Genomic DNA, 21901 nt, shown 5'->3' with positions numbered 1-21901 from the left:
ACTTTTTTGAGAACACTATTAATTTTATTCAGCTCTGGGCTGTACCCGATCATGTATTTGACTTTTCTCCACAATGTCACTGGCAAGAATTAGATTTTTTTCTGAGACTCAAACTAAAATCATGGGAGAGGTCTGCACCACTGTGACTTAATGAGTTAGACCTTTTTAACTGTTCTTACTATAATTTCTTCCTCTCTTCTGCCACAAGGGCAGTACTACACAGCAAACGACAACCTGAATGTCTGAAAAGAGATAAAGACAAGCAGAATAAATTCCTACAGCTTTGTTCCCATGCCAATTTGATTTCTAACCCAGCGTGGATGGTCACAGGTTGCTGTTTGCAAAGGCTTTATTTCTGCTCCTTGGAAAGCACCAGCTCCTGAAGGCAAATGTAAGATTTGAGGGCTAGTGGATAACCTCCTACTTGTAAACATATCAATGACCTCTCCAATAGTATGTACACCTCCTTCCTTCAAAAGTGCCTCTCTGACCTTCCCAGACCATGCTGGTGCTATCACTAAGACCGCTGATTAGTGAGAAGGCAGAGCTGACAGCAGTGGCACTCCTGTTCTTTCTCAGGCCCACCCAATCTGTTCTGCCGGGATGCAGGCTTATTAATTCACTCTTCAGCATTTAGGATTTCATAGCTTTAGGGCAACAGGGGCCATTTGATCATCTTGTCCGATTTCCCATCTATCACAAGCCATTAAATTTGACGTGGGGTCGTCACACAAAGGCAAAACACTTAAATGAGATGAAGAAGACATCTCAGGAGACTGATCTCAGGAGACCAATGCTGCTTCTGCCTTAGTGTTTGTTTCAAACATCACTACACATGCAATGAGATCAACACAGACAATCAGCATAAGAAAGTGAAGGACATCAAGCTCCCAACTGACTTCCTGAGGAAAGTTCTTTCCTCTGCTTTTAATTTCCCAGATCAGACATCCCACCTTAAAAAAAACCCCAAACTATCCTAACCTCAAAGCTGTTGAGCACACATCCAGTCACTGTCTCCAGCACAGTCAGTCTCTTATACATGAAAAAAACCCGAGGGGAAAAAGAAAAGCACCTCAAAACATACCTAGCCTGTTGTACACGGAGGGGGTAAAATCCTCCTGAATGCTGCACGTTACCAGCTGAAAGGCTGAGTGCGACAGTTGATTATAATCACTGTCTTCCACACAGAGCCACCAGTGCTACAAGGATGTTATTTGAGGGTATTTGAGGCCCACAAAGGCAGCTGATGGAGCTGACGGCTCAGGCACACCATGTCCAGCAGCACCAGGACTGCCACAACCCTCCACCCTGCAACAACTACCGCCCGTAAATATCGGCTTTCTTCCAGAACCTGGGCTAACATGGCTTTGCAAATATAGCCATTCTCATTTCACAGACTATGTTACAGTTAATTGACTGATGTTTAATTACCCTCAGAGCTAAGAAATTGCTTCCTATTTCTTCAAGGTAAACTTGGCTTATCTTCAGTTTCCAGCAGATTTATTCCCTCTTCATCAGCCAGACCCAACAGTGCTGTAGGACGTGTGCTCCGCGAGAAAGCTACCTCACAGCCTCCTCCTCAATCACTCGCGTCAGCTGAGCTCCTGAAGACGTGCATTGTACCTCAGTCTCAGGTTTCGTCTTGGGAAACAAGTCTTTGCCTCTCTTCACTTTCTTTGTAGTATTCCCGTCTCCTCCTTGAAGTATAGCTACCAGGATTATCAGAGCCCATTCTTCTGAACTTAACGTACTAACAGGAATAAATGGGTACGTGATCTAAGTCTACCTCTAAAAACACTGGTGCAGCTGGATGCTGCACGACAGCACAGAGCCCCCAGGGAAAGGGGTGTGAGGCTGGAGCACTCTGCTCAGCTGGGGCAGGGAGCCCATGGCCATGGCTACCTCCTCCCAAAATGGGAAAGCATGCTTCGGGTTTGGCAAGGGCCAAATGTCCAAGCACTGAGTGAGCCGCAGTGACACGACTCCAGTGCTATATTCTATTTCTCCTACAAGCGGAAGTCTGTTCTGTGCAGCACTTCTGCAGAAGATAAAAAGGGAGAAAAAGGAGCAATGATCTGTCTCATTAAGCTCCGAGCAGCGCACAGAATTGCCTGGGGTAAAGGCAAGAATAAGCAACGTCAGCATAGAAAGGTGTCATGCAAGGTTTAAGCTTATTCAGAGGTAAAGCCTCTCTCTCTCTCATGAATAAATACATAACCCAGACAATTTAATTCCAACTGGTTTGTATTTCTTATAAAAACTTTTCAAACAATATGATGACTCACAGGTGCGCTCTCCGCTGACAACATAAAATTACATTGTATTAGTTATCCCCCTTTACAAACTGCAAGTCTGCACTGAGATATACAAATATCTCTCGTAACATAGCACATGCCTTTACATGCGGCAGAGCTGAGGATAGGGAGCAGGCAGTAAGTAGTGACAATGGCAGGTTTTCTTTACTTCAAAGGAAAAGGTCATTAAATACTAATTGGTAATATAGACAGCCTTTAATGCATATGCATATACTCCAATACTCTGATTTCCAATACTCATCTGCAAAAGTATAACTTTGTCATTTACTCCTTTTTATTTATGATTTTCATACTATTGCCTTAATCTTTCTTAATTAACAAAACAAGGTCCAGTGATAAATTCTCACTTTTTTCCCTCTTCTGCTGTTTTGCTCTACAACTGCCATTAAAAGATAGCACTTCAAGACTGCAGCTGGAATGATATCTGAATCCTTTTACCAGCTGGAGGAAATTCTGGGCAAAGTGCTGGAAGGAAAGAAGTACCAAAATCTCTTTGAGACAAGGTGACAATATTACTTACATGCCCCCATTTCAGTTTTATAAGCTCCTATAAATCCTCATCTCACAGCAGAGAGTAACGCAGGAATGCCCTTGGAAGAGTGCCTTGGGTAAGCAAACGATGAGCTTGCAACCCATGAGTAGTATTCATTCAATGCTTTTAGTCTGCTTTTTTTTGCAAGGAGTCTTGCTGTAAGGGCTCAAATAAAAAATAGCTAGATCCCGGTAGAGAAGCTCTGTCCAAAGCTATGCTCTGTCCAAGACTACGGGAGTAAACCTAAGTGCAGAAGACAGTCTGAAGAATGAAAGTTAGGACAGAGGGGTTTACAGGTCTGACATCACTTGAAACACCTAAATCAAATCTGAGTAGTTTTCTAAGTAGTGCCTAAATGCAGCCAGAAAATACAGGCTGAATACCACAATTAGGAGGTAAAATGCTACCAGGCAGTAATTATCATTCACTTTCTTTTCCCAGCCATCAAAGAAAGTAATTTGTTTGCTTTTCCCACCCTACAAGGAAAAAGACTGGGTGGTCTTCTGACTTTAAGAGTCTGAGAACTTTTCCTGTAGAGGACAAGGCCACACCAGGCCTCCTGGGCAGCATGAGATCCTTTTTGAACACTGTGTTACACTGTACTTGATTTTAGTCACAGACATTAAGACTGTGGCAGTGCTTTGCAAATCATCACTAAATACCTTTTCTTCATAGCTCCATGCAAAGCTCAGGAGTGTTTTCAAGACATTAATAAAGCCTCAGTTGTTGAAAAGTAGCATGTTTTCAGTTCCTCAGCTGTCTTCATCAGCGTGGGACTGCCATGCTGCAGGGATTCTTTATTTGGTTAAAGACTAATTCCCCTTCATCTTGCAGAAGTTGTCACCAGTCGTAAGAATATAGCAGCTTTATTCGATACATGATAAGTAACTGTGAATTCTGAGGCTATTAGTTCATTGAGGGAGTGACATCCCAATCAAACATAAACATGAAAGCTCAGACCCTTGCAGACAGCTTAAATCGTTCACCTTCTTTTTTTAAAAACATCTAATACATTGCTACACATTTAGACTTTAAAAAATGAGTTAAAAATTTTTGTATCTTCACCCCCTTCTTAAATAATGTACATCTGATAATACCTATACTCAAAGTCATACCATTTAAAGTCTAAGTTGTCTGCATACTAGAAAACCCAAGTCATGGAGTGTTCAGTGTTGCAATTCAGCTTGCTTTCGCAGTAAAAGGAAGCTGGGAGAAAATGGGGCAGGAACCAGGCTGAAAAGCTTTCTGAAAGCTGCAGCTGCAGCCAGCAGCTGAAATTTAAAATCAAACATTATTTTCTCTCCTCATCTTGTGGGCTGTGCCACAGTTTTCAATAAACCACAAATTCAGCCACAGAGGCACTATCACTCATAATTTTCTTTTGCTGATGGAGCTAAAATAAGACCCATAAACACTTCCCCCTGACTTCAGAAAGCAGTGTTTGTCACTCCCCAGGAGGACTCTTGACACGTTGCATGTGGACAACGTGTTAGGCAAGTAGCAAAACCCAAATGCAGTCTTATGAAATTAACAATTTAATGTTGCAGAGAGAACCTGAAACACACGATCATATGGGTTGAGGAAAGCAGAAGCAGAACCACGTTTCCATTTCCCAACCCAGTGAGAGAACAAACATGTGATAGCCAGCAGATACGGTTCCCTTGGATTTCCACAGGGCATGTAGCAACATCCCTTGGTAAAGAAACAAAGAGAGGAGATCCTCCCATCAACAAAAAAATGAATAAATATAGGAAAGACCGCATAGGAACAAAAGACAAATTTATCAGGGGATGGAGATTGCCAATGGCATCACAGAGAATGCACTGGTCCAGGCAGCTCTCAACATTAGTGAGCTGGAAAAGGGGGTATAAGCGAGGTGGCAAAGCTTGCTGAGAACATTACGATATTCAGTGAAGTAAAGACAAGGGCTGATTATGAAGAAGAGACTTCACAAGATTCACTGACTAGGCAGTAAAGCGACAGATGAAATCCCATGTAGATAAATGGAAAGTGAGGCACATCATTGACTTTGAACAGTCTATTACCACTCAAAAAGAGAGTTTGAGGTTATAACCATTTTATGAAAATTTCAGCTCAGTGCTTATTAGTGATTAAAAAAACAAATAGATGTTAGAAAATGCTAGGAAAATAATTGTGAACAAGACAGATAATAACATTATGCTACTGTACAAATCCACAGCCTACCCACATTTTGAATATTGAATGCAGTTTTAATTCACTCCAGGTCAAAAAAAAGATATAGCAGAAATAGAAATGTTAAGAAAAAGGTGGCATGGATGATCAAAGTTATGGAACAGTTTCTGTACAAGGAACAACTAAATTATGTAGGACTCTCCATTCTGAAAACAGATGATCAAGCATCTGCTTGAGGTCTATAAACATGAGTGACAACGAGAAGCTGAATAGGGAAAGACTGTTCATTGTCTCTCTCAATACAGACTGTAGGGTCACCAAATGAAACAGGTAGACTAATGATTCGAAAATACATAGATGTGAATATTAATTCCACAAAGCACTGTGGAAGTGCTGGTAAGCTGGGGAACTACTTGCTGTTGGACATTGCAGTTGCTGAGTTTACAAGAGTTTAAAAAAATTGTTAAAAAAAAGGACATAATGCTTGGTTTCTTTCAAGTAATCTCTTAATCATATATTGCTGGGAGCTGGGAGGATATTCCAGAAGTATCACTACGTACTCTCCTTGATCCTGTATTCTTCCCTAGGTAACTATCACATTTGAGACAGGTTGTCGGGCTGGACCTCTGATCTGACCTGCTACAACTGCTCTTACATTCGACAAGGTACAAGAAGCCCTTATGCTGACAGTAAGACTTTGTCATGCTTGCTAAACATAAAGAAATAGAAGGACTTATATTACAACAAAAATATAAGAAACCCAGACCTAATCAAAACACTCTGCTGTGTAGTGACAGAATCGTACAGAAATCTCCTCCTGGAGCAAGGCTATGGGAGAGAATGAATGACATACAATGTTAAGTCATATCATCTCATCTGTTGTAAAAACAGCCTTAAACATTTGTCTACACAGGCAAGTTAGTGTAGTGGAAGCTACAGAATGAATTTGCAGTGCTTCAGCTATTCCACAGAGGTGGTGGACAATGCAGGGTAAATCTTACATGGCATCAGCATCCAAAGCTCTGGCTACCACCAAGTGTCAGAACACTATTAAACCCTTTGAACAAGAGATCAGTACAGCTTTGGGGGGCTGACATCATCTTTTCTCCCTCATTAACTCCCCACTACCGAGAGGCCACTCTGGAGGACTTTAGGTGCCATGACTCAGGCTGAAGCACAGGGTGGCACCAAGCCTCCCTTGCCCTTCCCCATCTTTCTGGGATATGGGACCCAGGGTAAGGGCAGGCAAAGCTGTACAGATCAGTGCACAGTACCCCACAACATAGTACGGGGATCTGGCAGGAGTAGGATCATTGGCAACTTGCTCATTTAGAAGCATGAAATCTGAATATCTGCCCACAATACCTAACATAACCTCTCCATGAAGGCATCAGATGTTTTGTTCCTGTAATTCTTTGGAAATTTGCTTTTACTATTTCCTTACCTTATTGAGATGTCTAACCACCTCCCTGCTTTTTCATTCCAAGAAAACAGGAGAGCTTTTTTTTTTTTGTTAGACAGGAGATTTTTCAAGGGCAAAGAATAATACACCTTTTATTAAGCAGCCATGCACAGTAAGAAACTTTTTACTAGCAATTTCTCAAGGAATGTTATGACTGGCTGACTTGAAAGAGGCCTATCCAGAATCTCATTAGATTTTCAAGTACTTTAGAAAGCAGTTCTTACTGAATTATCAAACTTGCAGGAAAGGAATGGCAGTTTTATACCTGAGATTATGTACTTCTGTGATAACTGCAGAAACATATCAGACTAGTAAGGAGTGTCATGCACTTGGAGCTACTGCAGTAACAGGGAGCTGCTGGGATATGTTGGAGAAGACTCTTCATAAACATTTTATTTGCATGATTAAATACTGTTTTTGAAAGTGGTGCACATATGACACGATATACAGTGTTGTATCTCAGTAACTCTTGACCCAGAAAATCTGGTGGTTAAAAAAAAGCCACAAAAGGTTCATGGGTGAGGAGCACACACAGTTCACAATACCTTGCATAAGCAACTTTTGCATAAGCAACCTTTGCATACTGCTGTTTGGTCATAGCAGCCAAATCTGTCCTCTGCTGGAGGCCAGAGCCCCTGCATATGGACCTGAGAAGGCAGCTGCAGGCTGGCAAAAGCACCGGTTGTTCTAGAGCTGTTTTATGCTCACCTGCAATATTGACACTGCAAAATCAGAGTGCTGTTTTCTAGCTGATGGGAGTTCTCCTTAGATATCACCAAAGAATCCCAGAGCTTCTTTCTTCTGAAGCGAAGGCAACCTGTCTCACCTCACGTGGTCTCAGCCATCAAAAAAGTAAGCAACTAGTGTAAGCCATTCATGCTAGTAAACCACAGGGGTGAAAGAGGAACCTGCTGAAGGTTACTCATCCCACTCATTCTAGACGCCTGTTTTGGGATGGGGTGAATTAAGTTTCCTGAGACACCTCTCCATGACTGTAAAGCAGCATACACGTTAGACTAAATGCCCAATGCGTATAGGGGCAATGTTACAGGAGGTGACTCACACACAGAGGCAGGGCAGAGCAGAGCACTGATTGTTCAGTGGGCAGCTCTCCGTTGGAGGTACTGGTGGTCTCTTGACAACATCTACACATGTGGCTTTTTGGATGTATCACACTTCTTTAAATAGTTTCTGAGAATAAAATAAAAATTAATTTTTATTTGGAAAAACATGTACTATCTATACACGGAAATATCTTCTAATACTCTTTTTAACATTTCCACAGTGTTTTAGACAGTGGGTGATTCCCATGTAGACTGCTTTCCTCAAGAGCCAAGCATATATTTAATCCTAAATTTTAGGCTCATGTTCCTGATTCTCTGTATGAAGACCTTCCCATTTCTATTTTTGCCCAACACTTTTTGTCATACTGTTTTGCTGCCAGCAGACTAGACAATCAGCTGCTTAAGCACTTCTCTCTTGTAACAAAACAATTCAGCCCAGAGCATACTCTAAGGAGACTCTCACCATCATAAAATGCCATTTTACAAGGCTGAGCACTGTCTGTCTTTCCCTTGCACATTTCTGTTTGCAAACCCATACCAGATGGAGTTGTTGCATGACTCCTGGCCAGGCTTTGAAAACCGAAGAATGAAGCCTGCTCTTAAACTTCTGTCCGTAACACTTCATGAGTGGTTGCCGTGGCTGTGACAAGAACAGTTGCAAACAGCGCTTCCTTCTACACTTTGACCCCAATTCATGTAGACACATCGCGGCATCCACACCGGGCTCTGCTGAGCAGTGCGGGGATCTCAGGTCTGTGCAGCATACGGCACCACACAGAGAAGGTAACACTTCTTCCTCTCATGCCAACACATGCGCGCACGCTGTGACTGCCTGCTTAGCTGTTTCTCCTCTCACCTCTCGGCTCATCATCATCAACATATTTTGCTGACAAAATATCTTACTTGACCCCTTATAGCCCCCTGCAGAAAACAGATCAAGAATAGCTATGGCACTATGTAGGGATGAAAGCATAGTTAAAAGGTTGAGATTTCAAAGCCATTGGTAGCTGGACAGAATAGATAGTTGGACTGGGGAGACGCAGAGAGCTGGGCTGGAGGGTTACAGCAGCTGAAGGCTGTTCAGCATCAGCGTGACTATCTACAGGGAAAGCGAGCACCCACCTCGTGCAGGCATTGAAGCTGCTGTCCCTTAGAGCACGCAGCCCAGCAGAAGGGGAGGGAAATCGCTTCCTGTCTCAAGACTTGTCCTAGCTTTTGTGGTCATCAGATGGCTGCTCTCAATGTCCTGCCAATGAAATACATGCAATTCTTGCAGAACTAAACAAACAGTTTCCTACCATGGAAAGTTCCAAAGTGCTGAGAAAATAGGTTGCTCTCCACCCATTCATTGTCTGTTTCAAAACTTCCTTCGAAGCTTCAAATTACAGCCTCCTCATGAAAGCAAGGAGAAATCGGATGAACGGAGACATCAGACCTCGCCAACAGAGACACCAACAACGCGCGAACCACTTTTTTTTAAAAAAAAAACCAACAAACTTTTAAAAATTTGCATGTCCTTCTCCTCAACGAAACACAACGAGCCCCAAAAAGAAGAACATGCAGAAGCACAAGCACGTCCTACGCGCTCCCTGCGGCTGGCGGCGGCGGGAGCCGTGCCCCGGGCAGCGGGCAGCGCGTGGGCCGGCAGCCGGTGCGCTGCTGCCCCCTGCCGAGCAGCCCCGCCCGCCGCCGCGCCCGCCGGGGTCCCGCCCCGCAGGCCCCGTCCTGTATTTCCGAGGTGCGGTGCGTGCCGTTTTATACACGGCAGCAAAGGCCCCGCTGCTCGGCATAACTACCAGTGACATTATCATTGAGGGTGAAGTTATTCCAGAGATGCGCATGGCAAGGGCCGACCCTGTTAGCGCTGTAGCCAGCAGAAAGGGTGGGAGTGCCAAAGGAGAGAGAGATGCTGAATATAGACAAGCTGCTCCTAGAGAGGTCTCTCTGGCTGTGTTTGTAAGACCTCTCTCCCATGGCAGAGGATACATAACAAAATTAAAAACAGACAGACAAACAAACCAGAAACATTCCCAGCCAGTTTACATCTGGATCCAAAACAAAGATACTCTCCATAAACCTGAGTCTCCCACTGAAAACATGTTGAGAGAAATTATTTCTTTGATGTACCTACTCCTTCTAACCAAAGGCTCGCGCCCACTCTGAAGGGTCAATGTGCTCAGGTTCCATCAGACCAAGAGAAAAGTCTCTTGATAGTTAAATCTGAGGCTTCAAACCTACCTCTTTCGTCCACTGGAACAAAACCAACCACCCAGGATGACATGCAGCGCTGCATAAATCAGAGACACGGCAGGACTCGGCAGACAGGGAGCCAGCACAGCTCTGGGGAGCTTATATGATCTGTCCTTGCTGGTCTACAGCATCTCATGGCCAGCCAGCTCCTGCTTCAGCCTTCTCCTCCCAGGTAACTCTGAGCAAAGTGCTATGCACAAACCCAAGCCTGAAGTCACATCAAAGAAGATTTCTACGGTAAGATCCCTGTCAGAGAGAAAAGTCCAAAAACTTTATTAGGCCTGGATAAGAAAGGTCAAAGTTATTCTTAGATGCTGTATTTGGGAAACCTCAAGCTGTGATCTTCTTGAATACAGAGGAGTAGAAGTTCTCTATAAGGCAGGCATGCAACAACTTAAAATTTCCGGTCTTTCTCTAAGACCTCATTTGTTTTCAAGGTGAAGCCTCAGACTGTTGGCACTCACCACAGCCCCAAAAACAGCTAGACCACAAGAGAATATGCTGCAAGTCAGTATAATAAGACTGATTAACCACTCAAACTCTACCTAAGGTCTCAAAATATGTCTTAAGTGGAAGATGGTACATTTTGCTCTGTAAAAACTCAAGATACTTGTTTTTGGTAGTTACACTGATGAGGCATGCAGGCATGCACACTGGGCACTTTGCACACTCACTGCAGTGCCATCAATGTGGACTGCTAAGTTCTGAAGGAAAATTCGACTTTTATAATTGCTCTTTAGTTACTGGGATTGATGTCTGGTTGAAGGGAAAAACAAAAAAAATAAAGTCTTACACCAAATACAAGCTGTGATGCTGGAAGAATTTTGAACTGCTCATATAAAATACCCACACATGGGACATTCTGCATTATTCCTTAACATTACTGCATTTTCTTCACAGGGATGGGGTTAGATTTAAACCCCAAGAACACATTTGTGTTGCCTATGGAAAGAAAAATACACCCCTCAAAAAAGAAGAAAAAAAGCTTAAACTTGACTTGGCAAAGTCTTTACACATATTAGATAAAAGACTTACAAAACAGATGCTCCTTCTTACCTGCAGCCAAGATCTCCTAATATCCCTACAACTTGTTAATCAACTAACATATGGTACCACTTTAGGAAAACACACCATTCTGATTTTGCATTTACATGGTCTGTTTCCTACAGAACTATTGTCAAGATTTAGCCATTGTAATATAACCTAGTAATTTTTATTCCTATACTTTAAATTAATCAATAAGCACAGAAATAAAAAGAGAATCAATTTAAATCCAAACAGTAAGTAAAATTATTTTCACACGGTTTCCAATGATGGATGAATTTCTTCTTACCATACTGAGCCTCACCAGTCTGTATAAATTACAACCTGAAAATTCTGCTGACTTTGACTTAAAGCTCCCGAAAACCCAATACATTATATTTTTAGGGCAAACGTAAACTGTCAAGGCAAAATTTGATGTAGCTTGGTAATATCTGCACAAGGTGGTTCCCACATATATGTAACTTTACTAATGTGTTTTAACCTCTATTTTATACACATATGAGGCCTCACTGTCTCTTAAAAAGACACCATAATTTACTTCCACACAATATAATACTTCTAAAAACATATTAGGTAAAAAATGAAAATGTAATTAAGGTTTCTTTGTTAATGAACCCTATGCATTTATTTAAGTTTTAAACCAGTATTGCTCTGCTGACCTACTCTCTCTCAGCCTGCCACTGGCTTAAAAAACTTAGTCTGGAGAAAAGGAGGCTCAGGGGAGACCTTACCACTCTCTACAACTACCTGAAAGGGGGCTGTAGCGAGGTGGGTGTCAGTCTCTTCTCCCAAGTAACAAGCAGTAAGACAAGAGGAAACAGCCTCAAGTTGCACCAGGGGAGGTTTAGATTGGACGTCAGGAAAAATTTCTTCACTGAAAGGGTTATCAAGCATTGGAACAGGCTGCCCAGGGAAGTGGTAGAGTCACCATCCCCGGAGGCATTTACAAGGCGTGTAGATGTGGTGCTTAGGGATATTGTTTAGTGGTGGACTTGGTAGCATGAGGTTAACAGTTGGACTTGATGATCTTAAAGGTCCTTACCAACCAAAATGATTCCATGATTCCATAATTTACCAACACTCAGCTGCTGGGCCTTAACAGCTTCTGCCACACTTACACAAATTCAGTGCAAGTCCATTTACAACATCTCATACCTTTCACAAACCCATCACCACTCAATCCAGGTGCCAGGTGGTGATTTCTGCTTCTTCGCCACCCTAGAGCGATGTGACCAGCCTGCTCCCCAAAGGCGTTTTGCAGACCCTGCTTACAGACAGCTGCAACAGCTCACCCCCATCTGCGCTGCTTCTCCAACACTAAATTAAACCCAATGTTTTTGCACCACGGACAGGTGGGTTTCGGCTGCTGTGGTTCGTTCTGCAGTGCCACCGTACCTCCACAGCCCTGCCTGTGCCAGCCCTGGGGCTCAGTGGCAAGGGTCGATTAAAGAAGGTGCAAAGGTGTGGGGCAGCTGGTGCTCTGGGCTTTGCAGCAAGCGGCATGAGATTTTATTTTGTTATGTCACCCTGCAGACAAGGTGACATCCAAATAGCTCCTGTCAGAGTGTGTCTCTGCCCAGACATGGAAACTGTAAGCAAGAACAAAGAAGTTTGGCAGAGAAAGTCTATACAGCAGTAAAGCTTGTAGAGAAAGCTTAGGGGGGCATTTATGGTTTATGTTTGCTATTTAAATTAAAGATAGGCAGTTTTGAATATATATGGTGTATACATATTCTGCATTTTGAGGCCGATAGGAGGGCTTGTTTCTTGGCTGGTTTTTAGTGCTTTTAACATCAGACACAGATGCAGCACAATTTAAAAAACATTTTTCAAAGTACTGTCATATGGAAGCTTGTTTACGAGTACAAAAAGAATTTCCTTACAATGCCACTTCTCAGCACTTGGAATGACAATGGATGCAGTTCTATTTAAAGGAAGAGATAATTGTAAAATTTCTGAATACCTGAAACACACCAAAAGCACCCAACATGTTTTACAGACAAATTACCAATTTTCTTTCAGGATTTTCAATGGCAGGATAAAAATGAAAGTAAGGCACATGAATTCCTGAAATTTGTCTAAGATATAGTTTAAAAGATGAAAACTGGGCTTTCACTTGCAAGAAATACAAAGGCCCAAAGTTACAGGAAAATAAAGTGATGTAAGAAAAGTGAAATAAAGAAAATACTGCAACCTTTAGTTATTTGACACTTTTCAAAAATTTTATAAATTCTTGTAGATAGGCTGGAAAACAATCTGGCATTCTCAATTTATTCATGATTAAATTTTGAAATATCCCATATGTACACCTGTATGCACAAAGCCATAAAGCTACACCTGTATGTTTCACAGCATGTCTCCCTTTCTCTATATTGCTCATCATCGATTAAATTATAAACTGTATCAATAGGCAAAAGAATTTTCTATACAGCGTGTGGTATAACAGTCCAATGAATTCTGGTATGGGTTTCAGGCTACTACTCATAATATAATAAATGATACTTTAAAATGGATTGCAGAAATCCTCTCTCAGTTAAATATTTAATTTTCATTTAAAAGTAGCAATAATCTTCTTAAACGGATGCATGAATTAAATGAACATTAATTTTTGGCACACACATCTGACAGGGATCTTTAACAAATCCAGAGCAGGTGATACTGTCTTTGGAAGATAAAAGTGAAAACAAGTCCCACCTGGCCAAGTCCCAAAGGAGAAGATGGGATGGGATGAGACACTCCATGCCAGAATGCACCTCTTCTCAAAGGCTAGCACGTGTGTGACAGGGACAGTGTGTGAAGGTGGCACACCTGGGAATACAAGTAGCTTCATGAGCAAACTAACTTCACACCTGCAGCAACATTTTTGGCTTGAAAGGGCTTGCAGAGAATACCTTGATAAATTATCTGGTGGAAGATGTTTCTTCCATCTCCAGTTTCTTCTTTTTTTGTGTGTGTGTTTATTAATTATTTTGAGTTCTGCTGCACAAAAGTTTAAGAAAGTCCCTCATTTGCTTACCAAACCTCAGTTCCTAGGGGTGGCAAAAGGAGAACAAATGTGAATTTTCCACAGTTTAAGACCTTTGGGGTGCAGAGCCCAAAGGCATTTGTATGACAGCTCCTCCAAGGAGCCCATAAGCAGCAGCAGATTCCCAGCCACCGGGATGAAGCCAAATTTCGTGACAGCCAAGCAGCAGGCAGGGAGGCACGGACCGTGCTAGACCTGGCTGAGATCGTGGGCTGTGCCTCACTTCGCCCAAGCTGCCTCCTCCCTTAGCTAGCCCCGTGTGGGATGAGCAGGGGGCAAGGGGACTTCAGGGGGTCCCACTCTGCTTCAGCACACACACCCCCCCGCTGCAACAGAAGCACCTTCATCGTGCCATGGAGGACCACAAGGGCTTTCATCTCACCTCCATACAGCTCTGCTGCCCATTGCCTGCAGTGCCCTCGGCTTCCACCGCAACAGCACACACTTCTGGGTGAAGTACAGAGTTAGGTATTCCTTGAACACCTCACTACTTTCGATTAAAGTGAAAGAGAAATGCATCTAGACAAACACTCTCATTCTAATATACTCACCTAGGATACCCAACTCTGCCTTGAGGGAGGTTTGGATTGCCCTGCTATTGATATTTAAACAGAGCCCTCGATTCTAAACTGCTGATGGAAGTACCCTAAAGCAACCTGAAACATCTAAAAAGATAAGAATATTACAGATGCATGGATGGGCAAAATTACCTCTCTCTCTTAATCCAAGCTCCTGGATAATAAAATGCACTGCTAATGTCTCCCAGAGGTACCTCATCAGCTTAGGCTGATGTTTTGTCATATAAATTGTAGCTGATCGGCTACTGTTTTCTTTTCTAACTGAACATTGCACCCTTGCTGTATCACCAAATTACTGAGTTCAAAGCTATACACAATACCCACAGTTCCCCCACTCCTTAACACAGAAGATAAAACATACATTTGCAATACAGACAATGAAATTTCTAGATAATAACGATGCATGAAATCAAAACTTTATGTATTTTTTTAACTTACTGAACTATTCTCCTCCTCCAGCAGAGCATTCTGCACCAGCTGTTAGCAACAAGAAGGGAATTTCCTCCTCCTCAGACTATTCTTGAAATAGATTTCAGTAAGTCTTCCTTTCCAACCTCAGCCTTCAACAGCAAAAGGAAGCAACTCTCAATCTACAGGCAGGAACAACCTCACGAACTGAAAAAAAAAAAACAACCAAACAACCCCCCTCCCAAAATTTTGGCTACCACTTTAATAAAGGTCAGCACAGCCATTTAAGAAAGAAGATCTCTATGAGCTCTTTTTGAAAAGACTTCCTACTGCAGAAACCTAAATCATAGCATAATGCTTACTTGCCTTGCCTTTCAAGTCCGGAAAGCTCTTTGTTAAGATCACTTATAGTAAGGAAACAAGTTTTCACTCACTCTTTATGTGCATTTTTATAAGCCAATCTTGTAAATAAACCAGTGACACTTTATGAAGGGCAATAGTGGACAGATTGCCTTTGCTGTGAATGTTAAATTAAAATTTCTACATCAGCCCCACATAGCCTGGTAAGATCTGGGAATTCACCCCTTACAATAGGGCCAAGAGTCAGAAAACAAACAACAACAACAACAACAAAAAGGCTCAGGTGGTAACAGCCTCCTGACAACTTTACTCCAAGCAGCTATCATTAATAGGCAAGGAAAAGGCAAAATATTTACCAAGTGGCTGTATAAATGTGCACTGCACAGCGTGAAACAATCTCGATTCAAAGATCTCAATTAAATGGAAGCCAAATCAATAGCTAAACCGTACACTAAACTCTGAGGTCAGCACTGTCCACGGCAATGACGAAAGGTGGCCATTAGCCCGCTTGTCAGATTGCTGAGTTCAGTAAGTGAGAAAATACAGGAGTCCTTGTTTTTTGGGGTTTGTTTGGGTTTTGATGTTTTTTTAAGACACAATGTTATCTGTCTCTTCATTTCCTCAGCCTGGACCAGATCCCTTCCTCTCTTAAAGGCTAAGGAAGAGGGCTTTGCACAACAGTTTGAGACTCCTTAGAGATCCCTCTGTATCATTAAGGGACTTTGGCAAAGAGAGTCTTGTGCTGCAGCCCCAGCTAAAGCAGCCTCAGCATCACTTACAATCTTAAGAAGGGTGGAAGGCCAGAATCATCCCTGTGTAGCCCATGCCTTCACCCTGGGATCTCATAATGAAGCTTGAAAGCTCTGCTGTGCTATGAGCACTTCAGCCTTGACACAACCTTCCCAGGACTCTTTGGTGGAGGCCGTATTGACAAAAAAAGTGCTCTACAAGATTTTCAGTAGCATTGTATGGGTAATCACAGGCATCCTCAATACATCATGCCACTCCTAGATTTACCAATACCTTACTCTTTATCTTTTTCCGACCTTGCTATAGCCTTGAGAAACAGAGAAACCATGATCTAGTCTTTTAATATTTATACGTGAGACAGAAGAATTGTAACAGCACAACAGAATCATCACCTTCCATAAACAGCAAAAGACAAAGGAAGTTCTTTCTGAGGACATACCTTCCCCCACCCTCAATCAATTTAGGACAATCTGATCCATGATCAGGAAGACCAAAGTGCTCTGGATCTCTCTCTGGAGGTTTTATTTGCTGTATCAGGAGCCCAGGCTGCTCCTTCAGGCATTGAAGTTAGATGACCAAAAGTCATCTTTGAGAATAACAGACTAAACTGGAATTCAGCCCTGACTCAAAGCCTCCAAGTAACAAAATGGCCTTTCACAATAGAGAAATTCAAATTATGGGCAGATGCTCCATCAGTGCAAAAGAATGATCACAAACTGAAAACAGAAACTTGGAAAAACAAAGTGTGCAGGAAATCCAGAAAGAACAGTGTTGGGGTCAACGTGACAAAGGAAAAGAGCTGAAATTGAAAGAGAATCTCTATTGGGAAAAGTATGAAGAAATACAGGAAAAATATTTCCACAAGTTGTCTGGCAAAGAAATCCTCCATTAGGAAGCAGGGAAATAAAACTGAGCATGCTTCTGGGAGAAACGCAGAGAGAGGCGTTTGATGGCTTATGGCTACCTGCCATCCGATTAGCAGTGAATGCTCCTACCATATAGGCAGAAGGTATGAAAACACACCAATATACTGAAATCCTGTCCTGGGAAAGCATGTGACAATACTTTAATTAACACTGGCAATGCTTGCACCTCCCAAAATGTCAATAAAATTTCTTACAGATCTATTCAGTTGATGATGATTTTCATTTCATATGAGAAAAAGGAGTGCCGTCTCAGACTAATTAGGTTTCCATACCAAAATCCATGTTCATCTAAATACCAGACTAAATGCTAACAGATGCTATCTTGATTTCACATTTAAAATCCAAGACAGTGGTTCCCAAAGTAGGGTCCCAAGCTCCACAGGGCCTGTCACAGGTTACTTAGGGCTCTGCAAAATTGAAATCTCATTTTACAATGCCCAGCAAGCATCCTTGGGGAGCAAAGAGAGTGCAGTTATCCTTCCTGCACCCACAGACTTTGCCCCTGCTTGGAAGAGAGGTGGAAGGAGGGTAGTGGCAGGACCCAGTAATGGGCGGCATCCACAGATTGCATGAAATTGCTATTTAGCAGTGAACGAAATTTCTGTAATGCTCTACCAGATCCTCATTTTACTCATCATGTTATCCCTGCTTACGAAGTTACAGAAGATTTGTTTGCTGCTGCTAATATTGTAATTTTTTTCGAATGAAAATCATTAATGACTGCAGCCAGCTCTGTCAGAGTCAGCCTGGACACATCTAGGACGTAGGTGGGGAGAAGCAGCCACTGCAAGGCTCATACACTGCAGTTTCACCCCAGTTCTTCCAAAAACTTGGTGTCCCTGTTTTGCCTTACTTCTCTTCCACAGGGGACTGGTGTACCCTCTGACAACCTGCTATGGCTGCACATACGTGTGTTTTGCCACAGCTACTACAGAACGTTTTTTGAAGATGTAACCTTGCACTTCTCAAGAATAGTCCTTTAAATAACCCACCGTGATGCATTTCATAAGCTCCTCTGCAGTAGTAACATGCCAGTACCACTGTGGAGACTTGTTTCAATGAAATGCGGTTAATGCTTTTACCTGTTACACCATTCTTAAAACTAACAAACTAATACTTATATTTCTGGTTGTGACAATCCTTATGACACAGACAGCAAAATATTTACACAGATTTAATTCCATCTTCCAGGCAACCTCAGCCACAGCCAAGAGGGACCCAAGAGATGCCTGAAAGTTAGAGGAGGGAAGAGGCTTTCCCATACCCAACACGCAGCGATCCCACCACTCTTCTTCATGCCTCCTCGCCTCTCGGACCTCTGTCCCCTGCGCTCCCGGCCACAGCGGCCCAGCATCAGCAGGAACAGTGTGAGTTATCCCTTCTCCATTAAACTGCAACCCAGCACCCAGGGCACTACCCCGGCAAGGGGAAGCCATGGACAAAAAAACGCAGTCAAAGGACAAAAATGTGTGCTGTGGTTAGTTCTGAGGTGACAGCACAGTACCTGGAGCTTCTCCAGCCCAAGAGCAGATTAAGACCACAGGACAAGAAGCAGATGCTCAGCTTGTTCGCTTGGATTTAAGGCATTTAAAAGGCACCATGGGTGGGTGCTATCAGCCATCTCTATCTCACTGCTTGCGCTGAAGTGTTTGGCATCACAAGAGGATGATAGTAAATCTGATGCTGAAGACATGGGCATTATTTAGAGCTAGAGACTCGGCATAACAAAGACTGCTGAATGTCAGTTACAACATTCACTCCTGTGTCCTCAAAAGGAGGTTTCTAAGATTACAAGTTTTTTAGTCATTTGACTTAAATTCTTGCTCTAATCTGGCTGCGTCCCCCACAATGGACAAGGACAAAATACAGCCACTATTAAACTACACAGGAGCTGCACAGTACTATGAGTACTTTTGACAATGTAAGGAAGTAAAAAAACTTGTATCTTAAGAGACCACTAGAATAGACTAAAGAGAACTCCACCGGTGAGTTCAAGAGCAAGCAAAAGCCAAATGCTGCTTTAGACTGGTGGCAGCTGAAGTAGAATGGAACATCAGAGACACAAGAGACTGGGAAGCTGATCCATTAAAAAACAATAAAACAAAAATTCATTACAGTGAAAAAAAGAAAAGCATCCTTCTAAAGGTACAAGGCTATCATGAAGATATTTCTGTAATATTATAATTGTTTTACCATGTGAATATATCTTATTAAAAATAAGGAACATTGGCATAAGGATGAATCTCAGTAGTAAGTGTATGATTCAAAAATACAAATTACAGATAAAGAAATGGTTACTGAAACTTCCAGAAAATGCATACACATCACCTGAATTAGAATAGAAAGGTAGAATGCACAGAAAAATGGTCCTTTGAAAGGTAGTGAAATGCAAGAGTGTGACCCTGGAAAACATAACAGAAACGGGGTGGGGGCAGAAATGATACACAGAACTGCAACATCCTGAGGGGGAAGAGTGGAGAAGAGGATGAATGTCTAATTGTAATTAAAATTAATATCATAACGCCAGATGTGCCAGGTCTGAGATGGATTAGAATCAGGACTCCTATTGTAAATTCATCTCTAAACAGAGAGGACAGACCATGGTAGAGAAAAAGGATGCAATTCCTAAAATACAGAGCTATTCTGGAACCAGTCAGTGTTGGTCAGAGAGAAGAGACAGCCAGGTGAAGCCATCTGACTTACGGATGGGCACATGCTGCAGAGGAGGCACTCACAGCTACAGGGAGTTTTCAGACGTGAGGGACGGGCTGAGTGCACAGGACACCTGACTATCCTACCTCCCCAGCTGCAAAAGCAAATCTAGGTTGGTTTATTATTATTACATGGAAGCTTGCAGTGCTGTTGCACACATGATAAGAGCGTTGCAAATATTTAGGGCTCAAAACCATGAATTTACCTCATGTGTGCGCTAAAATACAATCAGAAAATGCACAGGTTCATTTATGCTGTCTTCTTTAGCCTTTTACTACAAAACGAGAAAAAAAAAGATTGCTCTAAACAGAAATACATTATCAGAGTTTGGAAGCAGATCTCAGAAAAATCGACTCAAGTCTTCAAGGGAGCAAAAGCCAACTAGTGAGAAGTGAAGGAAGAAGCAGCCACAAACATCTAAAAATGGAAAGTCCAGTAGGAAGTTCCCCTACAGAGATTTAATCTGCTATTGTACTCAGATCCTGGCATTAGGAGTTCAAATCTACAAGAAGCTATCATCTTTAATACATCACCTCCTTCCTACTGTTCTTTAGAGCAAAGAAGCTGATTAAACATCCTGTCACACTCCGGTAACCTTAACAGTGCGTTTCTTCATTTCGCACTGTAAAAGGTCAGTCACATGTTAAATTGCTCTTCTTTGTGTGAATTACATTCAGCACAGGACTAAGTCAATAAGGGCTGTACTTCTGGTCTTGCCAACAAACCAAGCACTAAAAAGTAGTAGATGGCGTCTCATTTCAGAGAGATGTTAAAAATTCAAGTATTTCTCACTCTTTTAAAAAGTTTGACTTTTACATTTGCTTAGTGAAGCGTCAGATAAACTAGTTTGCTATATTTTACTAGGATATTAATATCTCTCAAAGCACTAAAAAAACAAACGCTGTAACCCTCGTCTTGCAAAGCAGGTAAAAATCTTCAAGGTTATGGCTTTATAGTTCCTTAAAAATATAAGTTTAAAATTCAGAAGAAAGTTTTAAGGCTTTTAATGACAAGAATAAAACCAACAATACAAATGTGAAAATATTAGACATCTAGCATATATTAGCATTTATTTTCTTTAAGAACTGATATTATTCCATACACAGCTCTTTATGAACAGCTGAACTACTAACTGGAAAAGGTCATTTCTATACAGCTGCCAAAATCCCGTTTCCAAAAAGTGTAAGACTTTTTTATTTTATGGGAAATACAGCTGTGGGATCTGTGAAGAGTAGCTTTTGAGATCCTTGCTGTTGCCTGACAACTCTTTAAGGCTTTTGTGCATTTGGGTACCTGTTGAAGTTGGTGGGAAAATACATTTGTTTTTTTAAAGGCACAAGGTTGGACCCTTTGCTGGGTAATGCTTTTCACATGGGACATCAAGGGATGGGTCCCAAACCACACTTTTTAATCACTTCCTTCTCACCCTCATGAAAATAGAAACACACAAGTGACTTATCCAGATTATCATGACAGCACATAGGGTCAAAAAAAGCAGAAGGGGATGGGGGGAGGATATTCCTAAATGTTTCCCTACACAGAGAAACAGGCTGGCCATAAACATTTCCACCCTTGCAGTACAGGAAATGTTTCAAGTGGTAAGGGGTAAACGCTCTTTGCACTACAGGAATCCTACATTTCTGGCTAAGGAAAGGAGTGATGGACCAAACAGCTTTCCAATATGCACAGTAAGTATGAAAAGCAGGACGGGTTTTGAATTGGAAACTGGCAAAACTGTGAGTGCGATTCCACACTGCTGCTGTCTGGGACAACAAGGGGGTTGGACTGGACACAGGAGCCCTCCTCCAGCTGTGGACTCCTCAACAAAATCAAGATGCTAGAACTTCAGAGCAGCTCTAAGGCCAGGCACGTGGGCTGGGGAGCTCCAGCAGCCCCTGGCACCATCCCTCCCCACCAGCCCAGAAGGGCAGCAGCCGTGCCACCGGCCCCAGGGCTGTGAGGCACCCTGCGTTGCTGCAAGTCAGAAGGTGTTCTACAGGTGAAAGCTATGGCAGATTTTGCAGTACCGCTATGGTCACTGAATACAGCCTGCAGTGTAATAATGTTTAATGGACATCCACACTCTGAGTTTCACAGAATCTATCAAATGAAAATGAAAGGCAGGACTGACCTTCACAGCAACTCCCTTGGTTTTATGTACTTTAAGTACAGTAACCTGGATGAGTAAATGGATGGACTCCATGCCACAGTGGAGTACATCAGCTGTGCTCTCTTACCTGCATTGCAAATATATGCAAAACCTTTAAACTCCCTTCCCCCTTCCCTTCTCATTAGACTTTAAAGCAAAATAGGTACCATGC

At 42.3% G+C, this 21901-nt stretch overlaps 1 protein-coding gene across 1 annotated transcript in view; it reads right to left on the bottom strand.

Moving 5' to 3' along the window:
• The window catches only part of KIAA1217 (KIAA1217 ortholog), a 219056-nt gene extending 210245 nt beyond the window's left edge, over positions 1-8811 (bottom strand). The window contains exon 1 of the mRNA XM_068404366.1: positions 8650-8811. Coding sequence (XP_068260467.1) covers positions 8650-8662 — 13 coding nt within the window. The 5' untranslated portion in view covers positions 8663-8811. The remainder of the gene's footprint in view (positions 1-8649) is intronic.
• Between the last annotated feature and the right edge of the window lie 13090 nt (positions 8812-21901).

Source organism: Nyctibius grandis, chromosome 7 (assembly GCF_013368605.1).
Source record: "Nyctibius grandis isolate bNycGra1 chromosome 7, bNycGra1.pri, whole genome shotgun sequence".
Classification (NCBI taxonomy): Eukaryota; Metazoa; Chordata; class Aves; order Nyctibiiformes; family Nyctibiidae; genus Nyctibius; species Nyctibius grandis.
The sequence above is the reverse complement of the archived record's forward strand: the minus strand, read 5'-3'. Positions and strand labels throughout refer to the sequence as shown.